General features: G+C 48.0%; 1 protein-coding gene across 3 annotated transcripts; it reads right to left on the reverse strand.

Moving 5' to 3' along the window:
• Positions 1-7,904: 7,904 nt before the first annotated feature.
• On the reverse strand, positions 7,905-20,174 carry GMNN (geminin DNA replication inhibitor). Of its 3 annotated transcripts, none has more exons than XM_075921138.1 (6): positions 20,154-20,174; positions 14,447-14,539; positions 11,977-12,112; positions 10,706-10,788; positions 10,499-10,609; positions 7,905-8,409 (listed from the first exon to the last, which is right to left on the reverse strand). In XM_075921138.1, exons 2-6 carry the CDS (start codon positions 14,492-14,494, stop codon positions 8,215-8,217), a joined length of 573 nt encoding a protein of 190 aa, XP_075777253.1. In that variant the 5' UTR covers positions 14,495-14,539; positions 20,154-20,174; the 3' UTR covers positions 7,905-8,214. The 3 variants fall into 3 exon arrangements, with proteins under 3 accessions (XP_075777253.1, XP_075777251.1, XP_075777252.1); XM_075921136.1 differs by lacking the exon at positions 20,154-20,174 and adding an exon at positions 19,768-20,131 and having other exon boundaries at positions 14,447-14,542; XM_075921137.1 differs by lacking the exon at positions 20,154-20,174 and adding an exon at positions 19,768-20,130.
• Positions 20,175-23,469: the final 3,295 nt, after the last annotated feature.

The following is a 23,469-nucleotide window of genomic DNA, read 5'->3' on the forward strand; positions in this document are numbered from 1 at the left end:
ATTGACATTGCGATACGTGGGCAGTATTAGACCTGTGGGCTATGTCTAGACTACATGCCTCTTTCAAAAAAAAGCATCTAGATTGCATTAAGTGGATCGAAAAAGCGCATCCAGAGTGCTTGGATGCTCTGTCGAAAAGAGGGCACCCGGAACAACTTGTGCCAGGGTATAGGGGCAGCTGGGCCCAACCCCCCCCACACACACACACGGCACAGGGAAACCCCGCACGTGCCTGCCCTGGGGCCAATCCCCCCCTCCCACAGCGGGGCCAAACCCCCACGGGAGCCTGCCCTGGAGGCAACTCCACTCCCTCCTGCAGAATGGCCAACCCCAGTGGGTGCCTACCCTGGGGTCAACCCCCCCTTCCATGGCACAGCACGGCCCAGCCAACTCCCTCCCCTCCCGCAGCGCGGCCAAACCCCGGGGCTGACCCCCGCTCCCGCGGCCCAGGGAAACCCCTGCACTCAACTCACGCCTCTGATGCCAGTGGCGCAGAGAAGCCTCCGCACTCCTCCTCCAGGGCCAACGCCCCCTCCTCCAACACGCAACAGAGCTGTGGGAGGGGAGCAGCCCACGTACTTCTGGAACCCCCAGAAGTGACGCAGGCTTCAGACAGGACTTCCGTCCACCCCGCGGGAAGCCGGCACTACAATAAAGGTGGGTAGTGGGGCTTCTTGGGGGTGGGGGTAAAATGTGGGGTGGGGTTGCCCGAACACCTCGCGATCGACTGGTCGAGGCCTCGCGATCGATGAGTTGGTGACCACGTCTCTAAGGCATCTTGCAGTCAACATGGGGGCATTGATCCGGCACCAACCCTCCCCCACCTAACTAATCTGGCCAGCAGTTAGGTGGAACAGCTATTGGTAAAAACAAGACGGTGTGTGTGTGTGCTGTATTATATGTATATAAGTGTTGACTGCTATATGTGTGTATTACCAAGAAATGTGGCATTTTGCCTTTTCCCCAAAAAAGATCCCATTTAAGTACAATACAACCATCCCTGCCCCAGAGCCAGCCCCCCCAATCTCCCGCATCCCAATACATTCACCTCACCCCTGCCCCAAAGCCAGCCCCCCCATGCACTCAGCCCTCCTCCCCCAGAGCAAGGCACCCCCAGTGCAGGGGGGAGCACTCCCCCAATCAAATCCTCCCCTCCAGCCAGGCATGGCGGAATGCACCTTTCTTCAAACCACTGCTCCTCCCACCCAGCTGGCAGTTTGGAGAGAGCCGGGAGCAGCACTTAGCCAGCAGCTCTCAAGAGCAGCGTGCACTCGGTCCCACACCAGCCCGGTGCCCCCTAGCATGACACCTGGGGGAAATTGCCCCTCCCCCCCTTCGCTACGGCTTTGCTCTCAGGAGACAGTCCATGCAGGGTAGGGGGAGTGTAACAGGAAAGGGCAGAGGGAGTGGGGGTTGGAGTAGGAGTGGGGGAGGGTTCCTGGCCTCACCCTGCTCTACTGCTGAGAGCGGCCACCTGAGGGGGGCTCCTGGGGTCTTAAGGGGGAGGGATGGGGGACACCTGCCAAGGATTCGGACACCCCCTCTAACTTCCTATTCTGTGTGTTTCTATGTGTCTATTTCTGCAGGTGGTGTGGGCCATCAACTTGGAGCTGCTGAACAGGATTATCCACCTCGGAGACCTGGACACCATTGTGGCTGGCTTTGCTGGGCTGGGAGTCCCGAACTATGAAGGCGCGCTCGACGGGACTCACATCCCGATCCACACACAGCTCCATCGAGCAGCCCAGTACATCAACAGAAAGGGCTATTTCTCCATGGTGCTGCAGGCCCTCGTCGACCACCAGGGAAAGTTTACAGACATTTGTGTTGGATGGTCGGGCTGGGTACATGATGCCTGGATCTTGAGAAATTCCTACTTGTACCACAGGCTGCAGGCTGGAATATTCTTCCTCTTTTTGGAGGAGGGTGGATGTAAACCTGGAGGAGGGAGGGAGGTTTAGGGCTGAGGGTGTCACCTGGCCCGCAAAAGTCTGCCGCCTCGGGTCCGTGGCCCTAGACGGGCTTGGGGTCACCAGGGGCCCGGGACAATAGGGGGCTAGAGAGGAGGGGGGGCTGCAGCTGGGTCTGTGATGGCAGGGGGTAAGGGGGGGCAGGGATTGAGGGGGGTCAGTGGGTGAGGGAAAGGAAGGAGGGGCAGGAGCAGGTTGAGCGGGAGGAATGACAACGGGGGCAGGACCTGGGACACCCATGGTCTCCCAGATAGTGCCACAGATTGCTGTCTGCTGCTGGAGGAACTCCTCCAGCAAGCAGTCGAGCCACTGAGCCTCTTCCTGCGTCCTCTCTGCCATGGTCTCCTCCATCCTTTCCAGGGCCTCAATGTGCCTGCGCATGAGGTTGTTGTAGATCCACCAGTGCCTGCAGCTTCCGTGGTGGTGGGACAGGTGTTGCACGTTGGTCTGCTCCAGCAGTGGAGGATCAGAGGGAGAAGTGATCACTTAGCATGCACACACTGTCCCTGCTTGTGATCAGTAAGTCCTTAGAACAAGGGACACCAGTGTTGTCACTGCAAGCCCACGTCTGGCCTGGCCACATCCCCAGCCTCACAGGGGACCCAAGGTGGCTAGGGCAATGTCTCGCCTCTCCCGCCATGGCCATACAGCCCAGGGAAGTGTCCAACCACAGTGGGTCACCAGATGTAGGACAGGGGCCTGGAGCAACTTCGGTCTCCCACGGCCCCCACCCACCCGCTTGCCTGTGGCAGCACTGTCTGCAGGAGCAATTGTTGTGTTGCATGTGCATACATGGCCGAGTGCTATGTGTGACACTTGCAGTGGTTTGTGTAGTGTCGTGTGTGCACCCTTGTGACCAGCCTGCATCCTGCAGTGCCTGGTGGGAGGACAGCCCTTCCTGGGGTCAGATATGTGTGGGGCCCTCCCCGAGCTGTGTGCCCTGGGACTGAACGTGCTTGCACATGCACAGAGAGGTGCAAGTTGTCCAGGAAGAGCATGACAAGTGAAGATTGGCCCACATTCCCTGTGCTCCCACCTCCCCCATTCTGTGTGTGTGGCAACCTGAGCGCACTCACCTGATGTTCCTTCACCAGGGTCAGAAGATGCCTGCGAGGCCTCCTGGGTCTGGTGGACCAGCTCCAGGGTGAGGGTGACAAGACTCCTGTTGGGGTACTCCTACTCCTCTTCCTCCTGCAGCTGCTGTTCTGGGTTGTCCTCAGCCACCTCCTGGCGGTGCTGGACAGGTGTCTCCAACCCTGAATGGAGGAGCACCCATGCAGAGACAGGTTCCTCACCTCCCAGGATTCTGTCCAGCTCCTGGTAGTAGCTGCAGTAGTGAGGCACTTCCCCTGAAGTGGAGCTATGCTCTCGGGCCCTGGCATAGCCCTGCCTCAGTTCTTTTACCTTGGCCCGCACTTGGTCCAAGGTTCGGGGGTGATGGCCTTTTTTTGCCAGCCCCGTGGCCGTAAATATCCACATTTCGCCATCAGGAATGCAGAGCCTGCAGGGATTCCTCCTCTCCCCAAAGTTCCAATAACATCAGGCCCTGACCAGGCTGGAGCTCGCCTCTTTGGCCCCCTGGATGGGTCGTGGGATGGCTCCCTGGAAGGTCCTTGGCAGCCTGGCAGGGACAGCCATTTGGTCAGTAGCTTCCTCTGGCTGCCTTCCTGCCACAATGGCTACCCAGGGTGCCTGTGCCTATAAGACATGGCTACAGACAAGAACAATAGAGGTTTTTCCTGCAGATGGAGTGTCCACCTGGGCTTTTCCCTGGAGATCTGTTTTTTCAGAAAAAAACCCACATCCACATGCTTTTCGACAAATCTGTCAAAAGAGGCATTCTTCCTAATAAAACTAGATTTACCGCTATCAACAAAACCGCTGCATTCTTTCAATTTACTTTTGAAAGAACACGGTGGCAGTCCAGACGTGGGTGAAGTTTAAAAAAAAAAAAAGGCAACTTTAAAAAAAAACAAAAAACTGTAGTCTAGACATACCTGCGGTGTCCAACATGCTAGCCACATGGCTAGTTGGCTTGAATAATAAAAACTCAAAAATTGATGCCTTAAAAAAATTTTTAAATCAGAACAAAATTTTTCAGAGAATAGTAATAAAAAAAAAAGTTCAGCAGAGCTCAGATTTGATCCATCTGCTGGATGGAGACTTCCATCAGTTCACAGAATAGCTTAAATATGCTGCTTAGGCCAGAAATTATTTATAGGCCTGTCAAGCAATTACAAAATTTAATCGCAAGTAATCATGCAATTGATCATGTGCGCCTCCCCTTTGAAATGCCATGGCAATGTGTCTCTAGAAGAATCTCTAGCTGACCCTGGGCTCCATGCAGCTCTGCCCCGTGGAAGCACTGTAACAGTGTTTCCAAAGGGCAGCATTAGGAGCCTGGGACCCGCTGGGAACTCCAGCTGATGCCCAGCTCCACTTGCACTGCCCCTTGGAAATGCCTCTGCAGTGCTTCCAACAGGCAGCGCTTCATGGAGCCCTGGGTCAGCTGGGGCTATGGGTGCATGCTGTCATCTTCCTGGCTGTGGCTCTCAACTACAGCAGCTGTTTGCCAGCCTTGTTCTGCAGTACACTTGTCTAAGTTTATATTTTCACATGGCATTGCTATGTGTACCTGAAATAGCTCTTATCTACCATGCTATGTGATTTTTGGCATACATATCAGCAGTTCTTTTGCTGGTTCAAAACTCTGTGTATACAGCTTCCTTCTCCTTCTGTCCTCCAGCAATCGGATCCACCGGTTTCTGAATCTCCCATGCTGGAGTATGTTTGTGATTCTGCATATGTATGCTCAGCTGTGCTGGTGAGCAGATCAGCACTGAAATTTGCATAGTTATGGTAATCAATATAGCTGCATATTCATTATGGTAATTTTAGCCTAGGTATGTCAAGCACATCAAAGGAGGGAGGAGATGATGATTAAGAAGAATTTGAAAAACTGCTGCACACACATGTAAAAAAAAACAAACAATAAAATAGTTGCTAATACTTGTTAAAGAGTATTCTCAGGCCCAATCTTTTGCCTGAATTGCACCAGAATTAGAGACAGTACTAACATCTGACAGTGCTGACATTCTGCACATTCATATTTTCCTATGTACTGCATAATAATGTGGGTACTGGCTGGCCGGGAACAGCTGGAGGAAGCTCCTGCCAAGCAGGTAGAGAGAAGAGGGTCTCAGGAACAACCCCCCTTCACGTGGCCCTGCCATGTAGCGATCACCGGAGCTAGGGCCACAGGGAGGCTGCCTCAGGTCCCGGCTCCAGCTGTAGCACACCCAGCTATCTGCCATCCCACTCACCCTGTTGCTGCCTGTGGAAGTGAATTCCCTGGGAACGCCAGGGGGCAGAACTAAATAAAAGCTGGGAGTGTGGCTTGGAAACATGCAACAGCCCCAGCAGACAGGAGTTAGGCCAGAGGCTGGTGGCAGGCTCCTGGCAGTTGAGAACTGCTGTGTTAAGTGGTCTGCATCTACTACATATACAGCCCTTGCTGTACAGCCTGAAACTAAGAAAAGGGCCCCCCCAAGCAGCATGCTGAGCAGGCTGGAGTTTGAGAGCCCCTAGGCTGCTTTTCATTTTCCATGTAAAAGCCAACATCTTAAAAAATTCACCACTTGTCATATTTGGCTTAAGATGGAGACTATTGGCAAATTTTCTAACCAAAGTTATATTTGAAAGTAGTCCCTCAGCAGAATTTACACACTTTATTCTGGTTAAACATTTATATTGGTAAGGGGCAACCTAGGTTATATCTAGGCTTTCTACTGCGCGCGGGGGGGGGGGGGGGGGGGGGGGGGAGGCGCGAAGGAGAGAAAAGAGGAGGGACCCGTAAGATTGTCCAACAAAGGCTGTTCTGGGATAAGCACAGTTAACTATCCTATATACCTAGAATTTACAGGATATGCTGATTAAACTGTAGCAGCGTTCTGATTAGATGCAGAGGGAGGACAGAGCTCTCAGTCAATATTGCGTACCATCAGTACACCTCATGTACACTTGCTTTAAGTCCATGTCACTTTTGTAATGCTGTGAAAAAACCTACACAGACAAAAACAATAGAATCTAGAAATACTATTGCCCATGCACAGGAAACAGTCTTATAGGCCACACTGAAGCCCACTGAGTTCTGGTTGCCCCCCAATGATTAGGAGGTGCAGCCTGTATTAAACCAGAACACTTTTGTCCAACAGCATCTGTTATCCAGATAGACCAAGGATGTTCGAGGGTCAGTTCTAGGGCACTGTAGGGGCAAGGGGGCTCAGGAGGCCAGCCCAATGGAAAAGGGGGCAGCACATGGTCCAGCTTAGGGATGAGGGGCCAGGAAGCTTAGTGTACAGCCCAGGGGCTCTGGGGAAGATAGGGGGCAGAACAGACCTACTCTGGTCTAGGATGAGCGATTCTGCTGGACCAGTCAGGTCCTGAAGGTATGAGACCAGGGAGGTTGAACCTGTTTTATAGTATTTAAGACCACTAATGGGATGGTCTCTATTGTGCTACAGTGCTGCAAGGTAGGGGATAACTATCTTCAGGTGTCATTAGACTCAAGTTTGTCATTAAAATGTTTGTTCTCAACACTGACAGCAGCCTATTTCCCCTTTTTAGAAAGGCCCCCACCACTCAACATGTGTCTTGGAAAACCTGGTCAGTAGTTATATTTTGTTCTTTGAACAGAAGGACTACTTTATGAATGACTCAACACTGGAGAGATGTGTGTACACAACAAGCTGTACCTGGATTCAGGGGGTACCTACAATGATAAGATACAGGAATGGATTAGAGTCCAGGATCAACAGTTGCTATTGGATAATTATTTCCCTTCATCCACTGAAGTCATTATGGGTACACGTCTAGACTACACACTTTTCGAAAAACTTTCCGAAAGATCGTCTAGACAGCCACCATTTTTTGGGAAAAGTGATCCACTTTCTCAAAGAGAGCACTCAAGCCATCTGCATGCTCTTTCGAAAAAGCCATTTGCACTTAAAGATGCCATTTTTCAAACGAGTGCTTTTGAAAAAAAAAGTGTTCTTCCTAAAATGAGGTTTACCGCTGTCAAAAAAGCGCCACATTCTTTCGATTTAATTTCAAAAGAGTGCCAGCAGTCTAGACACAAGTGAAGGTTTTTTAAAAAAGGTCACTTTAAAAAAAAACCCTGTAGTCTAGACAGCCTTACAGATTTCCTCCTGCTGCTCTTTAGCCTTTGCCAGAAACAGCAGAAAGGAACGATGGAGTTGTAGATGGATTAAATGACCGCCATCCTAGATGTTTCCCAAATGGCTATTTTATTGGGAGCTCACTACATGCCAGAGCAGCAACCCTAGCTGCTACAACTTGCTTCAGGAAGTAACAGCAGGAATGAACCCTGTTAGCTTGGAAGACATCAGGCTACACTCTGCTACAGGCAGAATGGAACTGCCATAACTAGATAATACCCAGCTATAGACTCCCCCCCCCACAATTCACCTAGAAAAGTCTGCTTTTCAAACTTGGTCACAGGGGTGCGAGGGTAAGCCACTGGCAGGCCCACGCCACTTTGCTTAATGTGTCTGTAGCCATGGAGCGTTGCAAGTCCCATTGGCTGCTGTTCCCAACCAAGGGGAGCCTTGCAGCTCCCCAGCTTATGGACACATTAAGTAAACCAAGTGACATGGGTCTGCCAGTGACTTACCCTTGGAGCGCCACAACCCGCGGAGCGCCACAACCAAAGTCTGAAAAATGCTGTCCTAGAGAACATTACCTTTGAATTCTAGTTTGCACTATTCGCAACTGTCCCATGAAACATTGGAACTAGCTGCCACTATACCCAGTATTTATGCTATAGGTTGTTTATTCAGCAACTACGCTTCTACACCTCCCAGAAAATGGGACCTTAACGATGTGCCCCGTATGCACCAAGTTTTAAGAGGTAGAGTATTTTGGTAGAGTTTATTTATCAAGTACACATTCTCATGTAAAAGCAACAGATACTATTTACATTAGAAATACATAGTATTTCCATTTTGTAGAAGTGATCACATTCAGTCTGTAACACCTGTTTAGATAGTATACAGCTATTTCCATTGCTACATGTTACCAGTTAAAACCCATTGTGAACATTTAAAGCTTCCACAAGACTTAATTTATATCCGAGGTAAACTTTGGCAGTGTATTCTTTCAGTCATTTAGTAATTAAAATAGGAAGCCACATGTACACTGGCCACTCAAGTTTGCCAAGCCATTTTCACAGACTTTTAGCTATCTTTGTAGGTGAATCAGTAGCATCCTCCTTAGCAGCACATGAAACCTGTGAAGGCAGCTCTTCGGAATCACAATCTACATCACCCTCAGTATCACTCTCTTCATCTTCCTTCTCAAATTCTTCCAAGTCTAGATTTTTCAGTGACTGAAGGCCATCAGGTGCCTGCCCAGTTAGTCTCTAAAAGATAGATGAGAGAATGCTTAAGTATGCATTTTTATTTCCATAGCAAACACTGAAAGTTCTCATTGCCTAGTCTAAATGTATTCAGTTTCACACTGTTAGCCAAGCCATCAAGTGATAAAGTTATGCCTCAGAATGACAGTCTACTAAAAGCAGTGGGCCCCCCCAATGCAGTAGTGTTGCAAATTACAGCTGGCTTGCTAAGATTAAGGTCCACCAGATTTTTTAGGCATCTAAGGCCACATTTATTTTATATCAAACTCCATATGTTTAAGGGACTATATGAGGTTAAACTTAATACCCCCTTAATATGGTTTTCATTCCACACACTACATTGCTATAAAAAGTTTCATATCAGAGCTTTACAAATAGTTTCACAGCTGCCAAACCAGAGGCAAAAGCTCAGTAGTGACATGTAGGTTCTTGATTCTGGAAGAGCTGATGACAAAATGCTGAAGATGTAGGTAACCCAGAACAGTTTGTCTTAGTTACCAACAGATTCCCTCTCTCTAAGAGACGTAAGAACCAGTGTTAGAGCATTCAAGAGTTAACAGCTTAAATTTCTATCAAAATGGGGCTCCAAATTAAGCATTACATTATGAATGGCAACCTCCATTGTACACATCAGTTTAGACAAAATCTTTTCTTTTATCCTTGTTTAGGGTGGCCTTATAATTCTATAGGACAGTAAATATGAAATGAATAAATCTGTGTACAAGAAATGTTAAAGAATTAAATTAGAGCTGGTAAGATCCTTCCGGCTCAACTAGACTACGGGGAAGATTCAAAAGAATATGCAAATTTCTGTGGAATTTGCATATCTTCTTCCAATCTCACTTTCGAAAATGAAAGTTTAGACATGGCTTTTTCGGCGGCACCCCCTACCCCCCGAACAGCCACTTTCCCTCAAAAAATTAGGTTTGTGTGGCTTTTTGACAAGGGGGGGTGGCCGAAAAAAATCTGTCTAAGCTCTGCTTTTGAAAGTGAGATCAGAAGATATGCAAATTCCCATAGAATTTGCATATCCTCTTTCAAATCTTCACCGTAGTCTAGATATAGCCTTTATGTCACTGAACACATCTGAATCATTTCAAAAACCTGGTCTAAGATTCTTAGGTTGGAAGTTCTCAATCTTTAGGGGTAACTTCCAGCTTCAAAGTCCCCATCAAACAGTCATAAGGTAAGTCACACTGGAAGCATTCTAGTCAGGAATCCAAATATTTCCTCAAAATCACCAGCAATTTATCTTTCATTTATCAAGAGTCACAGCATTTGGCTGAACAGTTACTGTTATGATCCGGCCCTGTTCTTCTAGGGAAGGAGGGCTAAAAATGGACCCCATCCTGGGCCCTATAAGCTTCTAAACCCCTGCAGGTCAAGCCAGAATCTGTAGACCACATCTGAGAGCCCCTTCTTGAGTTGTGGGTCTGGGGAATTAGAACACCTTAGTCTATCAAAACCTATGCCTTAAGTTTTTGAGCCCATTACTTAAGTACACTCCCCTAGAGTTCCACTTTGTTTTAAGTATTCTGTCTCCAAAGGGATTAAACTGGGAGCCAATGGCAAAAAGCAAGGGACAAGATTGAAAGATTAACTTGTCATGCTCATTTAAAAAATAGCACTAGAGATCTTTCCAAGACACGTCCTGAGACATCCCCAGTCTTATCACTGAATGTGAGGTCTTGTCTGCCTTTTAGGCAGAGTCACTCCTGCCTTCTCTTCAGCAGATTTCTGCCTACATGTGGCGGTGGATACCACCCTCCAATACAATGTCTGTCAGCCAAACAGCCAGGCTGAGAAACTCCAGCTCTTTCCTTACAATGAGAAGGGTCATTGTTACATGTATTGGGCAAGTTGATAGTGTAAAACTGACTAAAGTGATCTAGGGCATTTAAACTAATTTTCTGGTACCATTCCTGGGCCAGCACTCACAGCATAGTAAACGGACCATATGACCATGTACTTTTTCTGTGCAGATTAAAAAAAATGTAATTCACACTCAAAACAGAAGTCTTGATTTTATTCTGTGACAGGACAGGACAGTGAGATGTGTAACACTATGGATTGAAGAGTTACGCAACTTTACCTCAATCATATTTGTCATGTACTGCACATGTTCTGCAAGTAATACTAGTTCATCATTTTCTTCTTTTAGACGGGCAATTTCACCATCTTTTTGTTCAATTTCTTTGTGAAGCTAGGGAAAAAAAGAAAATTGTATGTAGGATCTAGCCAAGAGAAGGGGGGGGGGGGGGGGGAGAAGAGTAAAAAGGGATTAAACCTGACTAGATACCTTTTCATTTTCTTGAAGAACTTCATACAGTGCCTTCCTCCTTTCTTCAGCCACTTCCTTCCAGTACCGAGAGGAAGGATTTTCTGTAAGAACAATACTCATGTAAATAAGATTTTACTTTTAAGATTGAGATTAGAAAAGTTTAAATATAAGAGCTCCATAATATGCTTTGAGTATGTGTCATGTCAGTATTCTACAACCCATTCCAACCATCTGAAACCACTGGATTAGTTAACAAATGGGCCTTACTTGTAACTTGAGACATTTGATTTTATGACACTTCGGTCAAATTCAGGATTATACTAATTTGTTTGACATAAGGTTTGTGCATTTCCTGTAGCCTCTTCAAGAGTGTCACAACATGCACTGCAGAAACGGTCTTAACTGCAAGGCAAATTGGACAGAGCCACTTTCAAAATGAGTACTGGAAGAACAGGCTCATAAGCTGCAAAGGCTGAGAGCTTCCAAGACACCAACCACACAGCTAGAACCCAGATAATCTCATCCTATAACAGTTTATTTTAAAAGGAGATCAGTCTAATTACTTGGTTGGCAAGTGGTAGTATGACTTCAGTTATGACAGCATGTTAATTCAAAGTACAACTCCTAAAGTTTAAACATTGGTGAGCCTTACAAACTACTGGCCAAGGCACCTTAAGGTTACATCTACACTACAGGCTTCTTGCAGAAGAGCCTTTTGGCGGAAGAGATCTTCCACAAAAAACTCTTGCGAAAGAGCATCTACACTGAATGGACTCTTGCACAGGAAAGCTCTGATGACCATTCAAAGAATGGCCATTGGAGCACCTGTGCTTTTTCTGATGTGTAAAAACAGCCTAAGAAACCTGTTTGCTGTCCACACACCTTTTCACGCAGGAGCTCTAGCACAAAAAGGCTTATTCCTCATAGAAAGGAATAACTCTTGCACAAAAAAGCTTACGCGAGGTACTGTAAATCTTCTTGTGCAAAAAAGCACTTGTAGTGTGGATGCTCCATGTGTTTTTGCACAAAAAACTGCAGAGCTTTTGCGCAAAAACTCTGCAGTGTAGACATAGCCTAAGTGAGGGTGTAAAACTTTTGAAGTCTGGGTAGGTCTGCATGAATCATATTAAAATGGGTAAGTGTTGCTATCTAAAGTTGGCAAGCGCCAATTTAACAATTTTAAGCCCATTATTTGCTTTCAGTAGCATACATAAAGCAAGTAGTATCGAGACACACACGAAATTTCTAGCAATGGCATATTGTTTGAAGCATAAAATAAGACAACATACTTTTTGCCATGAGATCAACAGCTTGAATAACTCCTTGTAGATTTTCATTTTCCTGTTCTGAGCCTAAAACAGCTTTGCATGTCTTTGCAGTTAGCTGATCACTCCAAAGTTTCCTTTTGATTGAACATTTAGCAGGCTGTAACACAGTAAGTTTGTTTTTCCACAGATACCATTTCTCCTTGACAATTCACACGTCTTCATACATTTACAGTCACCTATGCTATACCAACAGCATCATATGACGTTTCTATTTCTATAGGTGCAGAAGTCTGTATTTTGAGTGTGATACAACTGCATTCCAATTCACCTCCAGATTTCCTACAGGAAAAGCTTAACTCACAAAACACTCAGCACTGACAACTTGCTTGCACTACCGAGCATTTCTTCTCAAGTGCCTTCAAAGGCTTTAAAATATTTATACTAGATTGGCTATTTAAAGTTAAGTAATTACTGTACAGCAGTGGTCTGCAACCTTTTTACACCCAAGATCACTTTTTAAATGACAGAACAAGCCAAGATCTACTACCCCACCCTTCCCCCAAGACCCCACCCTCTATTCTCCTCCTCCCCATCACTTGCTATCCCCAACCCTTATACTATTGCTTTTTTTTCCCCCCCTTCAATTCTTCTGTAGAAAGGTTTTTCCAACATTTGGCCTGTCTAGACTGGACCAAAAGTCAGAAAAAACCCTTCTTTTGGAAGCCCCCTTATTCCTCGTGGAAAGAGGAATACAGTGGTTACCAAAAGAGCGCATTTGCTCTTCCACTAAAAAAAAAGCGCGGAGGAACAAACATCCCTGGATGCAGACGAATTTTTCTGGGATCTCTCTGGAATCCTGAAAAACTCCTGCCATCTAGCTGTACCCTCGCTGGGTTGAGCTAGGATGTGTAGGCTCTGGGGTGGGAATGAGGGATTTGGGTGTGGGAAGAGGTGAAAGCTGTGGGAAGCAATCTGGATGCAGGAAGAGGTGGAGAAAGGGACACTGGTTCGGGGAGGGGGCTCCAAGCCAGGCAGTGTTGGGGTCAGAGGAGGGTGTGAAGGCTGGGACTATCACAGTTTAAAGAGAAGCTAGATAATTTCATGGAGGTTAGGTCCATAAAAGGCTATTAGCCAGGGGATAAAATGGTGTCCTTGGCCTCTGTTTGTCAGAGGCTGGAGAGGGATGGCAGGAGACAAATCGCTTGATCATTGTCTTCGGTCCACCCTCTCTGGGGCACCTGGTGCTGGCCACTGTCGGCAGACAGAATACTGGGCTAGATGGACCTTTGGTCTGACCCAGTACGGCCGTTCTTATGTTCTTAGGGTTGGGGTACTAAACAAGCCACAGGCTTATGGATGTGAGGGTGCAGGAATCTGGGTTGGGGTATGTGAGGGGCTCAGGGCAAGGGGTTCCAGTGTACGATGGGCTTGGATCTAGGGTCTGGCGGAAAGAGGAGTGCATGAGTGTTATGATGCTGTGGCCAGATGGGGGCTTGGCCCCAATTGGGGGTTGTTGGCCAGGCTTCATTTTTAAATAAAATACTATGACAAACACAAAGAGTTTGTACATTGTCTTTATATATGAGAAGGGCAGGGAACCTGTTCTGAGTCAGGGGTCACTGACCCACAGGAAAGTCAGATGGGGCCACACAAGTGAGATAAAAAGAAAAAAGGACTCCTCCAAACCCCCCCCCCCAAGCCTCACTAATGTGGCCCCTACACTGCTGGTGGGAACAGGGAACATGGTAGTGAGGAAGGGTGCTAGTGGGTACTGGGGCAGGGGTCAGGGTGCCAATGGGGGCAGGGTTCTATAGCTGAGGACAGGGGAGAGGGAACAGGGTTCTGCAGCAGGGTGGGGTGGGTGCTGGGAGGGCAGGGAACAGGGTGCCAGGGGGACCGAGTCCCCTGCACCCGTCTTCTCCCAGGACTCACTCTCCCTCCTCCACCCCTCCCCATGTAGAGGAGGGAAGCCATGTTGCACACCTCCTGTGGGGCAGGGAAGCCCTAGTCGCATGCCCCCTCTGCGCCCAACTCCCCCTCCCGTGGAGCAGGGAAGTCCCGTCGCACACTTCCTCCGGGGCCTGTGAGAGCCTCCCACGGAGCAGGGAAGCCTCCGCACATGCCTCTGGGGACTCCCCGATAAGTTCCCAGCACACCACAGACCTGGGGCAAGGAAGCAGCCAGTGTATTTCCAGAACCCCTGGAAGTGACATGCAGCTCAAGACTTCCATCCACACAGCAGGAAGCCACCACTACCTCCATTGTCACTGGAGGTAGGTAGTGGGGCTTCTTGGGGGTGGAGAAAATGAGGGGCCCGGAACACCTCACGGTCGACCGGTCGAGGCCTCATGATCGACTGACTGGTGACCATGGCTGTACAGTTATAGATATCATATGCACTTTAATGTAGATAGTACTATAATTGCATCATACATGTAATTAAGTTACTACAACAGATTAGATTGTAGAGTTATTCCATCTTAATACTTACTTCCTTTACCCTGCCAACAAGGCATCCTGTTGCTGAATGTTGAATCATTTTAAGAGTCTGTCTTGGGGCTGAGCTTACATTGCCTGTGAAGTACTTCTTGGGAAAAACAAACAAACAAAAAACAAAAACAAACAAGAAGTTAATAGAAAGCAGTTAAACTTCTGGATGGAGTAGGGTAATTTAAGCTATCCACTTGTCTTTCCTAAGGACAGGATTAACAAATTTTGTTTTAATCTAGTTTTTGATTTACTACACTACAATTACAATATGGCTTTTATCTTTAGAAAAGCTAGATCTTTAGTGATCTATAAAGGCTGAAGACCTGCATATGCCTTATCTTAGTTAAGACCGCCATTCTCTTATTTCCAGGGCTTGACAAATCACTGAATCTATTTGCCAGTGATGAACAGATTTCAGCTGGTCGCCCTGTTCACCGGCGGCACACACATGCGCAATGCGGGTCTTGCGCATGCATGCACAGTGCGGGGCTGGCAAGTAGGTTTCGTCGCCGTTTGTCAAGCCCTGCTTATTTCTATACCACACACTGGAACTATTTTAAGCAGGTCAGGAAGCAACTGTATTCTAACAGAGTTCCCAATTCACTTATTGGACAAGTGTTTCTTTAACCTCACAAATTATACTATCATTCACCATAGGTGAATGCTTCAGTGCTTTGACAACTGTTTTAGGTGATAAGAGTGATACTTTGTGCTCCTGGTGATTTCATTCGTTCAAACAGCTGGAAAATCTGCACAGGTAGTTACACAAGTTTTTTATATGTAAATGGTTCTTCAAGGGCTGTACGCATTGAACAAATTCTACTTCAATCAATCAAAGAGGTGTCTAGAATTTCCTTGCTTGGGGCATAATGCACTGATCCAGGAAGACTATTGTTTTGTGGAACAGAATATTTATCACCTTTCCTTGTCCTAGGTCAATACTTATTTCCTGCATTAAAGCTTTTTTAAACCATTAGTTACACTGCCACCAAGGGACAGCAAACAATGGTAGACAAACAGGGATACCAAGAACACAATACTATGCAAGCGTGAGAAAGTTACTGATTCACACCGTACTTCACATGACAAGAGTTCACCTTTCCCACGGTAAAATTTCTGCCACCAATTATTTCTCTGTTCAACTAGAGGACAAATGCCAACTACTGTGGGAACCAGCATTAGATTCTATTTGCAGCTACTGAAGATGATTGGTGAATGCTCCCCTGGTAAAATTAATACTATGCCAGGTGTTTAAGTTAACCCATTGTTCTTAATATTGAGGTAACCAGTGAAGCATCCACAAAAGTGAGTGAGCCAGACTCCAAGATCATAACTATATGCTTGTTAAGATAACCCCAAGTGTTTAGTTGTGTCAAGCCATTTTCAATAAAACTGCAACTTTCGTTATACATTTACTATTTATCCTCTTAAGGATATGGATTAGACTTTGCACCCTACACAGGGGCATCCTGTCCATAGAACTGTTCAGCAGCACCACCTGAGGACCTGTGGGGCCTAGGGCTGCCCAGGGGACTATCAGGTCCTGGTGTCCACTAGGGATGTTGCTACACTTTGAAGGCAAAAGCGCTGCATGGAGCATTTCAAAGCAGCACCACCGCACAGAGCTCAGAGTCAGTGGGGGAAGTCCCTAGCTGACCCCAGACTCCAATGGGCGCTGCTGCTTTGAAACGCCATGTGGGGCCTGGAGACACTACAGCTGGCCCAGGGCTGCACAGTGTTTGAAAGCAGCAGCGCCACACGGAGCCCAGGGTCTGGCTCCAGATAGTGCTTTGAAGTACCCTCTCCACTTGCTGCCTCTTTCCAATAGCCTGTCAACTATCCAATAAGCATTTGCTTGTCAGATAGTCGACTAGTCCTTCACATCCCTAGTGCCCACAGAAGGGTTGGGCCAATCCTCCCCACTACCAGCAGCAAAGTAAAGTGGATCAACCTGGTTCCAATTGACTCCATGTTGCTTGGGGGAATGGAGCTCAGGAGAATAGATAGAACCACTCCCTCCATTCACCAGCAGTAGGAAGCAGAGCAGGCTAGGACTAGCTCACTCTGGTTCCCACTACTAGTGTGTGTGTGGGGGGGGGCACCTCAGGCCTTATGCCCCATAGGGATAGCTTGTAAAATCCCATTTAATTGGTTAACTGGTTAAACATGTTTAACCAATTCAGGGGTGACAGGAGTGACACCCCCCTTCTCCCTGCACACCATGGCTAGGCTAGAGCAGTCCCCTCCCGCAGGAGGCAGGAGCTGCTCCAGCCCTGTTTGCAGCAAACCCTTGCAGGGCTGGAGCAGACCCCTGCCCTTGACAGGTGGGGCACAACTCCAGCCCTCACTGGCTAATCAGATTTGATAAGCATCACCCATTGAAGATGATGCTTACTAGTTAACCTTTCACATTTCTACTTACACCATCACAGGTACCCACTGGGACCCCACTGGGAGCTCCTGTACATTTCAAAGGGAGAGGTGCAGCAAGATAGCAAGCACCCTCCAACAGACTAATAGAGTAGTTGATGGAATTTCCATCAGCTATTCAATTAGCTGATCAAATTTTAACATCCCTAGTAACAGCACATTACATTCCCACTAAAACCAGACAGCCCTTTCATCTGGGTTGCCTACTGACCTCGGAAGGTCATCTTCTGAAATCCCCACTGTTTTAAGAGGTCTTAAAAATTACCCTGCCACTTTTCTGCTGTTAGGTAGAGCTATAAGAGTTTAACCAGTTAACCAATAAGCATCCGTTTATTGGTTTGCTCCAGTTAAACTCTTTTGCTCTGCAGGCACATGCCAGGTCCTGGCCCTGCGCCTGGGGAGCCAGAGGCACTGCAGGATTTGCAGTATAAGTCTAATGCTGGGGGCTCTGCAGCATGAGGTGGTAGGTGGCTCCCTGGGAGCTGTGTGGCAGGGCGGGAAGGGAGGGGGGTGCGAAGAGGGCGAGAAGCACCCCTACACCACCCCTTCCCTCTCTAACCACACCCAGCCAAAAATGGCTGGGCATGTAACCATTAGGATTTTTAACAGGTACATGGTTAGTTTAACTCATTTTACATCTCCACTGTTAGGCATCCCATTTTGATTTATGTGCTCTAGAACAGGGCTACTCAACATGCGGTCCACAGGCAGCCTGTGGTGTGATTTAGGTTTACATGAGGCTCAACACAGGGCCCGCAGGTGAGAGCCTATGAACATGGCCTCCAATGGGAACATGCTCCACAACTGAGAGAGTCAATATAATGGTTTTCTGTTGATAAATGTTTTAGTAGTTAAATTACTGGACTGTTATTGTTCATTTAAAATGCTATCATTTGGATGGAAATCAGGTAAATATTGCATTTTATCGATAACAGCAGAACTGACTTAAATGGGGCCTGCCGGTTGTGTAGTCTCATCTTAATTTTTGTATTCATGCACATCAGTGTGAAAGAAGCTATTTGCATATATATGCAACCACAATTAAGTTGTGGGCTTTGCATGGGCTCTGAGTATCACTGAGGCCCTCAGGGCTTCCAAAGTTGAGTAGCCCTGCTCTAGAATCTGCCATGTGCAGACATTAAATAATGTCTAACTTGACTGTAGAACTTAATTTGGTCCTTGTGCATTTAGCAACCATTTTAAAATGCATTATTTGAGTTTGCTATGGTAGACAAAGCAATGTCAGTTTTCCAACTTCATAAATGAGGCTTCAATTCTAAGGATTTTTCTTCAAGCATTAAAATAAGAGCACTGCCTCAGAAAAATGCAAGACAAATGTATGCTACACTTCAAAGGCAGAGATGCCCTATCAACTAATTGAATAGTCGATGCAAAATGCATCAACTATTTGATTAGTAAATTACCTGCAATTTAACAGCCCTAAAACTTACATTAATAAATTTACTCATTTTAAGTAGTCTCATACAGAGCTGATTATAAAGCCCCCCCGCTATTTCCTGTGGTTTATTTTCTTTGCTTTACAACCCTTGCCAACAGAGAAGCCAACTACAGGGCTGGGAAAGTAAGACTTCAAAGAGTTCTAATCCTCCTTTATACTATTCTATGTATTACTGCAGGATATAATCCTGTAAAATATAGTACAAGTAGCTTTATATTTACTGAATGGTTTAGGGAACTGGTAACAAGATACAAAGTCTGTAGAAACCACCAATTCACATGTGACCCAGGTTAGTAGTATTTGAAGTGTACACACACAATGTTATGTATGCCCCAACTCAGGGTCTCTTACAGATAAATAACTCAGTTTGCATGTACACATCAAGTTCCCATATGTAAATACATGCCTGGAACTTAATTGACACTTTTGAAAATCTTCCCATTTCATGCTTTAAAAAGATTATTGAAACACTGAGAAAGCTGAGTGCAGATTATGGCATTAAGCATGGCTTGCAGGAGTCAGTGTACGGCAGTGATCACCAACCAGTAGATCAGGATCTACTAGTAAACCTTGGAGCCTCTGACAGGTGATCCAGACTAGTTTGGCTAGGAAACTATCAGGTGCTGGCACTTCAACTGCTCTTCCTCCCCCACCCTGCTGCTCCTGTCCAGAACCTCAGAGCTGCCCCCTGGGAGCCTCCTGCTTGTTGTGTAGAGTAGGGGAGACAGAGGCAAGGGGGGGGGCACTGATGTCACTCTGTTCCCCTCCCCTTTACCCCCATCTTCACAGAGTAAGGAGGGTGGAGCCTTGGCAGAGAGGTGGGGGCAGAACCTGGGCCTCAGCAAAGGAGCAGGACCAGGGTACTTGGGTTTGAGGTAGAGCCTAGACGGATTTAAATTCAGAAGCGATCTTGGGCTTAAAAAGCTTGGAGACCACTGGTGTAGGGGGTTGGAGAGCGAGTGCGCGTAGAGGGGAAGTTCAGGGCTGGGACCTATCCCACAGTCAGGGGTCGCCCGTCCAGATAGGCAAACTAGGCAGTCGCCTAGGGCGTCAAGTTAAATGGGGCAGCAAATGGTGGCACAATATCATTAAGGGGTTTGGAGGTGGGGGTGCTGATTGCAGGGTTTACCTAGTTGCTGGCAGCTAGTCTAGGGCCGCCCCTGCCCACAGTGCTCCATTCCCAGCCAAAGGGGGTAGGAGAGACACATGGAGGTTGGCTCAGAGCCCGGGCAGCGCCCCCACTTCCCTTCAACTTTAGAAGGAGGGTCCCTACCTCTGCACAGGCCAGGAGGGTGGATTCTCCCTCGCTTTTTAGCGACCATTGCAAAACGGGGTGGGCATCAGAGGCGCGCCCCAGGCTGCATCTCAAGCCACTGCAGCTGCCAGCGCAAAGCCCCCGCCCCCGCCCAGCAGCCGCGCTCGGCGCTACCGACCTGTCTCGAGCCGGAGGCTTTTCCCGCCTCCGCGTTCTGCTCGGCGCTGGGCTCCATCGCGCTGCGGGCCGGGCGCGGGCGCACGCAAGCGCACGTCAGGCAGAGCAGACAAGCCGGCGCGCGCGGGGCAGAGCGCACGAGCCCCAAGGACCCGCAACCCGCTCCCGCAGTCAGCCGGCGGGCGCAAAGCCCCCTGGGAATGAGAGAGCGCGCGCCGGCCGCCCTTGCCCGGGGCTGGGTTGCTGACCCCGCGTGGGTGCTAGAGGGGAGGGGCCGCCCCCTGCGCGCGCCGCCTACTCCCCTTTCCTTCCTTTCTCTCGCCGCGCACCCCGCCAGGAAGCAAGACCCACTCAGCCCTTCGCGCGCGCGCGCTGGGCTATACATACCCGCCTCCGCGCACGTCACTGCCCTCACGTGCCCAGCAGCCCTCCCGGGACGCCCCGCAGCCCAATCCCCAGCCCTGCGCGCGCCCCCTGCCGCCTACGTCACAGCGCGTTTGAAATCTGCCCTTTGGCGCTGGCCGGCTGCTGGGCGGCTTCAGGTCTCCGCTCTGCACCGGCGGCAGGTAGCGCGCGCCCGCCTCAGCCACGTGCTCGGCGCTATGTCTGGCTGCACAAAGCCCCGTCGGGTGCCTCAGCTGCTCCTGCAATCCTAGTTAACGTGCCCCCCCCCCCAACGCTGTGTGATGAGAGAGAGAATGTGTGTTACCCACTCTCCCCCATGTGTTGTGTCTGGGCCCCTGTATAGTGCTAGCAATGGTGTCTCTCCTGGCCTCCCCATCCATTCTCTCCCCCACCTTCAACAGTCCCAGACATTTACAGCCCAGATTAACCTTTGTGAGGGCTCCCATCCACAGGACAATGGAGCATGGTGGGAGGTCAGTCCTGGGAGAGGCTGGGGGAGGGGACAGTGTGGCATGGTGGGACGGCACAGCCCTGCTTTGCCCAGTCTATAGTGAGCAAAGATGCAGTCTATAGTGACCTGCCAGATGCACTTTGCTGGTCTGGCCCTGCATTGCCACCATGGGCCTTCTCCTCAGGGGAAGGCCTATGCTGTGTGCCATTCAGGGCCGGATTAAGGGGGGAGCTAGCCGGGCAGCTGCCCAGGGCGCCAACCTATGGTACACGGCGCTCCTTAGAGCTGCCATCAGGCGCCACCTGCCCAATAGCAGCTGTAAGGTGCGCAGCGTGCTGGGGGGTGGGGCTGTGCATACGCCGTGCACCAGGGGCGGAGCTGCACATGCATCGTGCGCCCACTGCCCTGGGCGTAAGAATGGCTCGAGCCGGCCCTGGTGCCGTGCTGCTCCCTTGTCCAGTGACCATCACAAATCCCTGTACTCACCACTCCCTCTGCCCACAAACCACAATCCCACAACTGCACAGCCTACCTTCACCCACTGGCTAGTGCCCTCTCCTGCCCTCCATCCCCAGACTCATGTCCAGGATCCTCCACAGAACCTCCTCTGCCCAGTATGCCAACGCAAAGAAACCTCCCCTACACTTCACTGCCCAGCACTCTCTCAAGCAGGGTTACCATGTTTGAACTTTCAAAAAAGAGGACACCCCAGAGAGGGAATGTATGTGTATCAATATCTACCAACTCACATTGTATTAATATGTTATATTATATATTATTATTGTATACAATATTTATGTATTAATATATACATCAAATATACAATATTTATATAATATATAACCCATTAATACAACGTGAGTTGATAGATACTGATACAGATACACTCCTCTCAGGGTTGTCCTCTTTTTTGAAAGTTCAAATACCTACCTCAAGTCACTCAGAAACCCACTGAACCTGTTGCCACATTTACGTTTTACTGTTTATTGTTAGTGATTGGTTCACTTGACATAGTCACTCCCGTAATCCAGTGGTTCCTAACCTTTTCAGGCATATGGACCCCTTTTCAATCTATTAAAATGTCATGGACCCCCCCAAACGATCCATTTTTGCTAGCCCAACTAGTACTACATACCCAATTGAGGGTCTGCATGGAATGTCCAATCCCTCATCCAAGGACACTTACAGAATTCCCAGATCCCCTACTCACAAAGGAAAAATACACTACAGCTTACCTGTTATGCTGTGGAACACAGCTTCACTTAACACTGAGCACTTAGATTTGTCTGTAGAGAAAGCAAGTATAGGTCTGTTTAACAAAGAACAGAATCAAACGATAATAAACAGAAATATTAGAAACAAAAGGTTGCATATAAAATCATAACATGTCTCTTGAGCTTTGACTAAGAAGACATTGTTATGGATAGAAATACAGGTCATCCCAAATCTTTCCAGGTTTGGTTGTGATTGTATACTTCACAGTGAACACATCTGTTCAATCTGAGGAAAATGCCAATCAAGAGATTGCAAAATTACACTTTCTGGAGCCAGGCTATACTGTGATTTTCCACTCAAGAGAAATCACGTTGTTGTTTTGCCTTCCAGTGTAAACATACAGAGGGTGTCTGTCCACACAAGTATAATCTAAAAATCCATCATCTTCACTTGCAAACAGGATAATCACTATTGCTTGCATTTTCCTGTCTAGAATATCTTCTGGAGACTTTGCAATTGATTAACATTTTACTCAGACTGTATATAGGCATTCATTGTGAAGTACCTAATACTCAAGTTACATGTAGCCAGCCAGATAAACAAGCATCTTTTGTCTGAAAGAAACTGGTTCCTCACCTTTTTGATGATCAGCCCCAAATCTCAGATTTTAAGAACATAATTTTCTGCTTATGCACATAATTCCTTACATATCAATCATGCATGCCTTTCGCAATGATGATGAGAACTAGTGTGATACAGCCTTTCAGTAGAGACCTTATGTGGTTCTTTTTGGCAAACCAGTATGTAGAAACCAGACCCAGGGGATCCCAACCACAAGACTGTTGAGGTCAACCACCCTTGGGCCTCATGCTTCAGGGGAATGCAAAAGCACAGTGCCAAAGCTGGCCCAGAGGATTAGTGGGGGTCCTGGTGCCGGCAGCAGAGTTCAACCCCACACTCACCAGCAACAACAGGAAGTGGAATGACTTGGCCTCAGCACACTCTGCTCTGTCCACTCCTAGGCTATGTTTACACTGGTGCGATCTTGCGCCAGAGATATGCAAATGAGGCTAAGCGTGGAATATCACCAAGCCTCATTTGCATATCTAATGAGCCGCCATTTTTGCAGAAGAGGCTCTTGCGCAAGAAGGAGCTGTCTACACTGCCCCTTCTTGCGCAAAAAAACCCCTCTTGCACGATGCTATTACGCTGATTATTTTCAGGAATAACGGCATTGCGCAAGAGGGTTTTTCTTGTGTAAGAAGGGGCAGTGTAGACTGCTCCTTCTGGCGCAAGATCCTCTTCTGCAAAAATGGTGGCTCATTAAATATGCAAATGAAGCTCAGTGATATTCCACGCTTAGCCTCGTTTGCATACTTCTGGCGCAAAATCACGCCAGTGTAGACATAGCCTTAGTGTACTTAGGGGAGGAGGTTGGAGGAAGAGGGGGAATGGGGCAAGGAGAGAGCAGAGCAAGAGCAGGAAGAAACAAGATGGGGGTGAGGCCTGGGGTGGGGGTGGAGAATTGTCCTGGGTCCCATACCTCCCTAGAGAGAGCCTTGCCTGTAACCCTGGTGCACCCTTTTGCCCTTTGCTAGTCAGCATTAAGAGGTCCCTGGGTCACAGTACCAT

The sequence above is a fragment of the Pelodiscus sinensis genome, chromosome 2, assembly GCF_049634645.1.
Source record: "Pelodiscus sinensis isolate JC-2024 chromosome 2, ASM4963464v1, whole genome shotgun sequence".
NCBI lineage: Eukaryota > Metazoa > Chordata > Testudines > Trionychidae > Pelodiscus > Pelodiscus sinensis.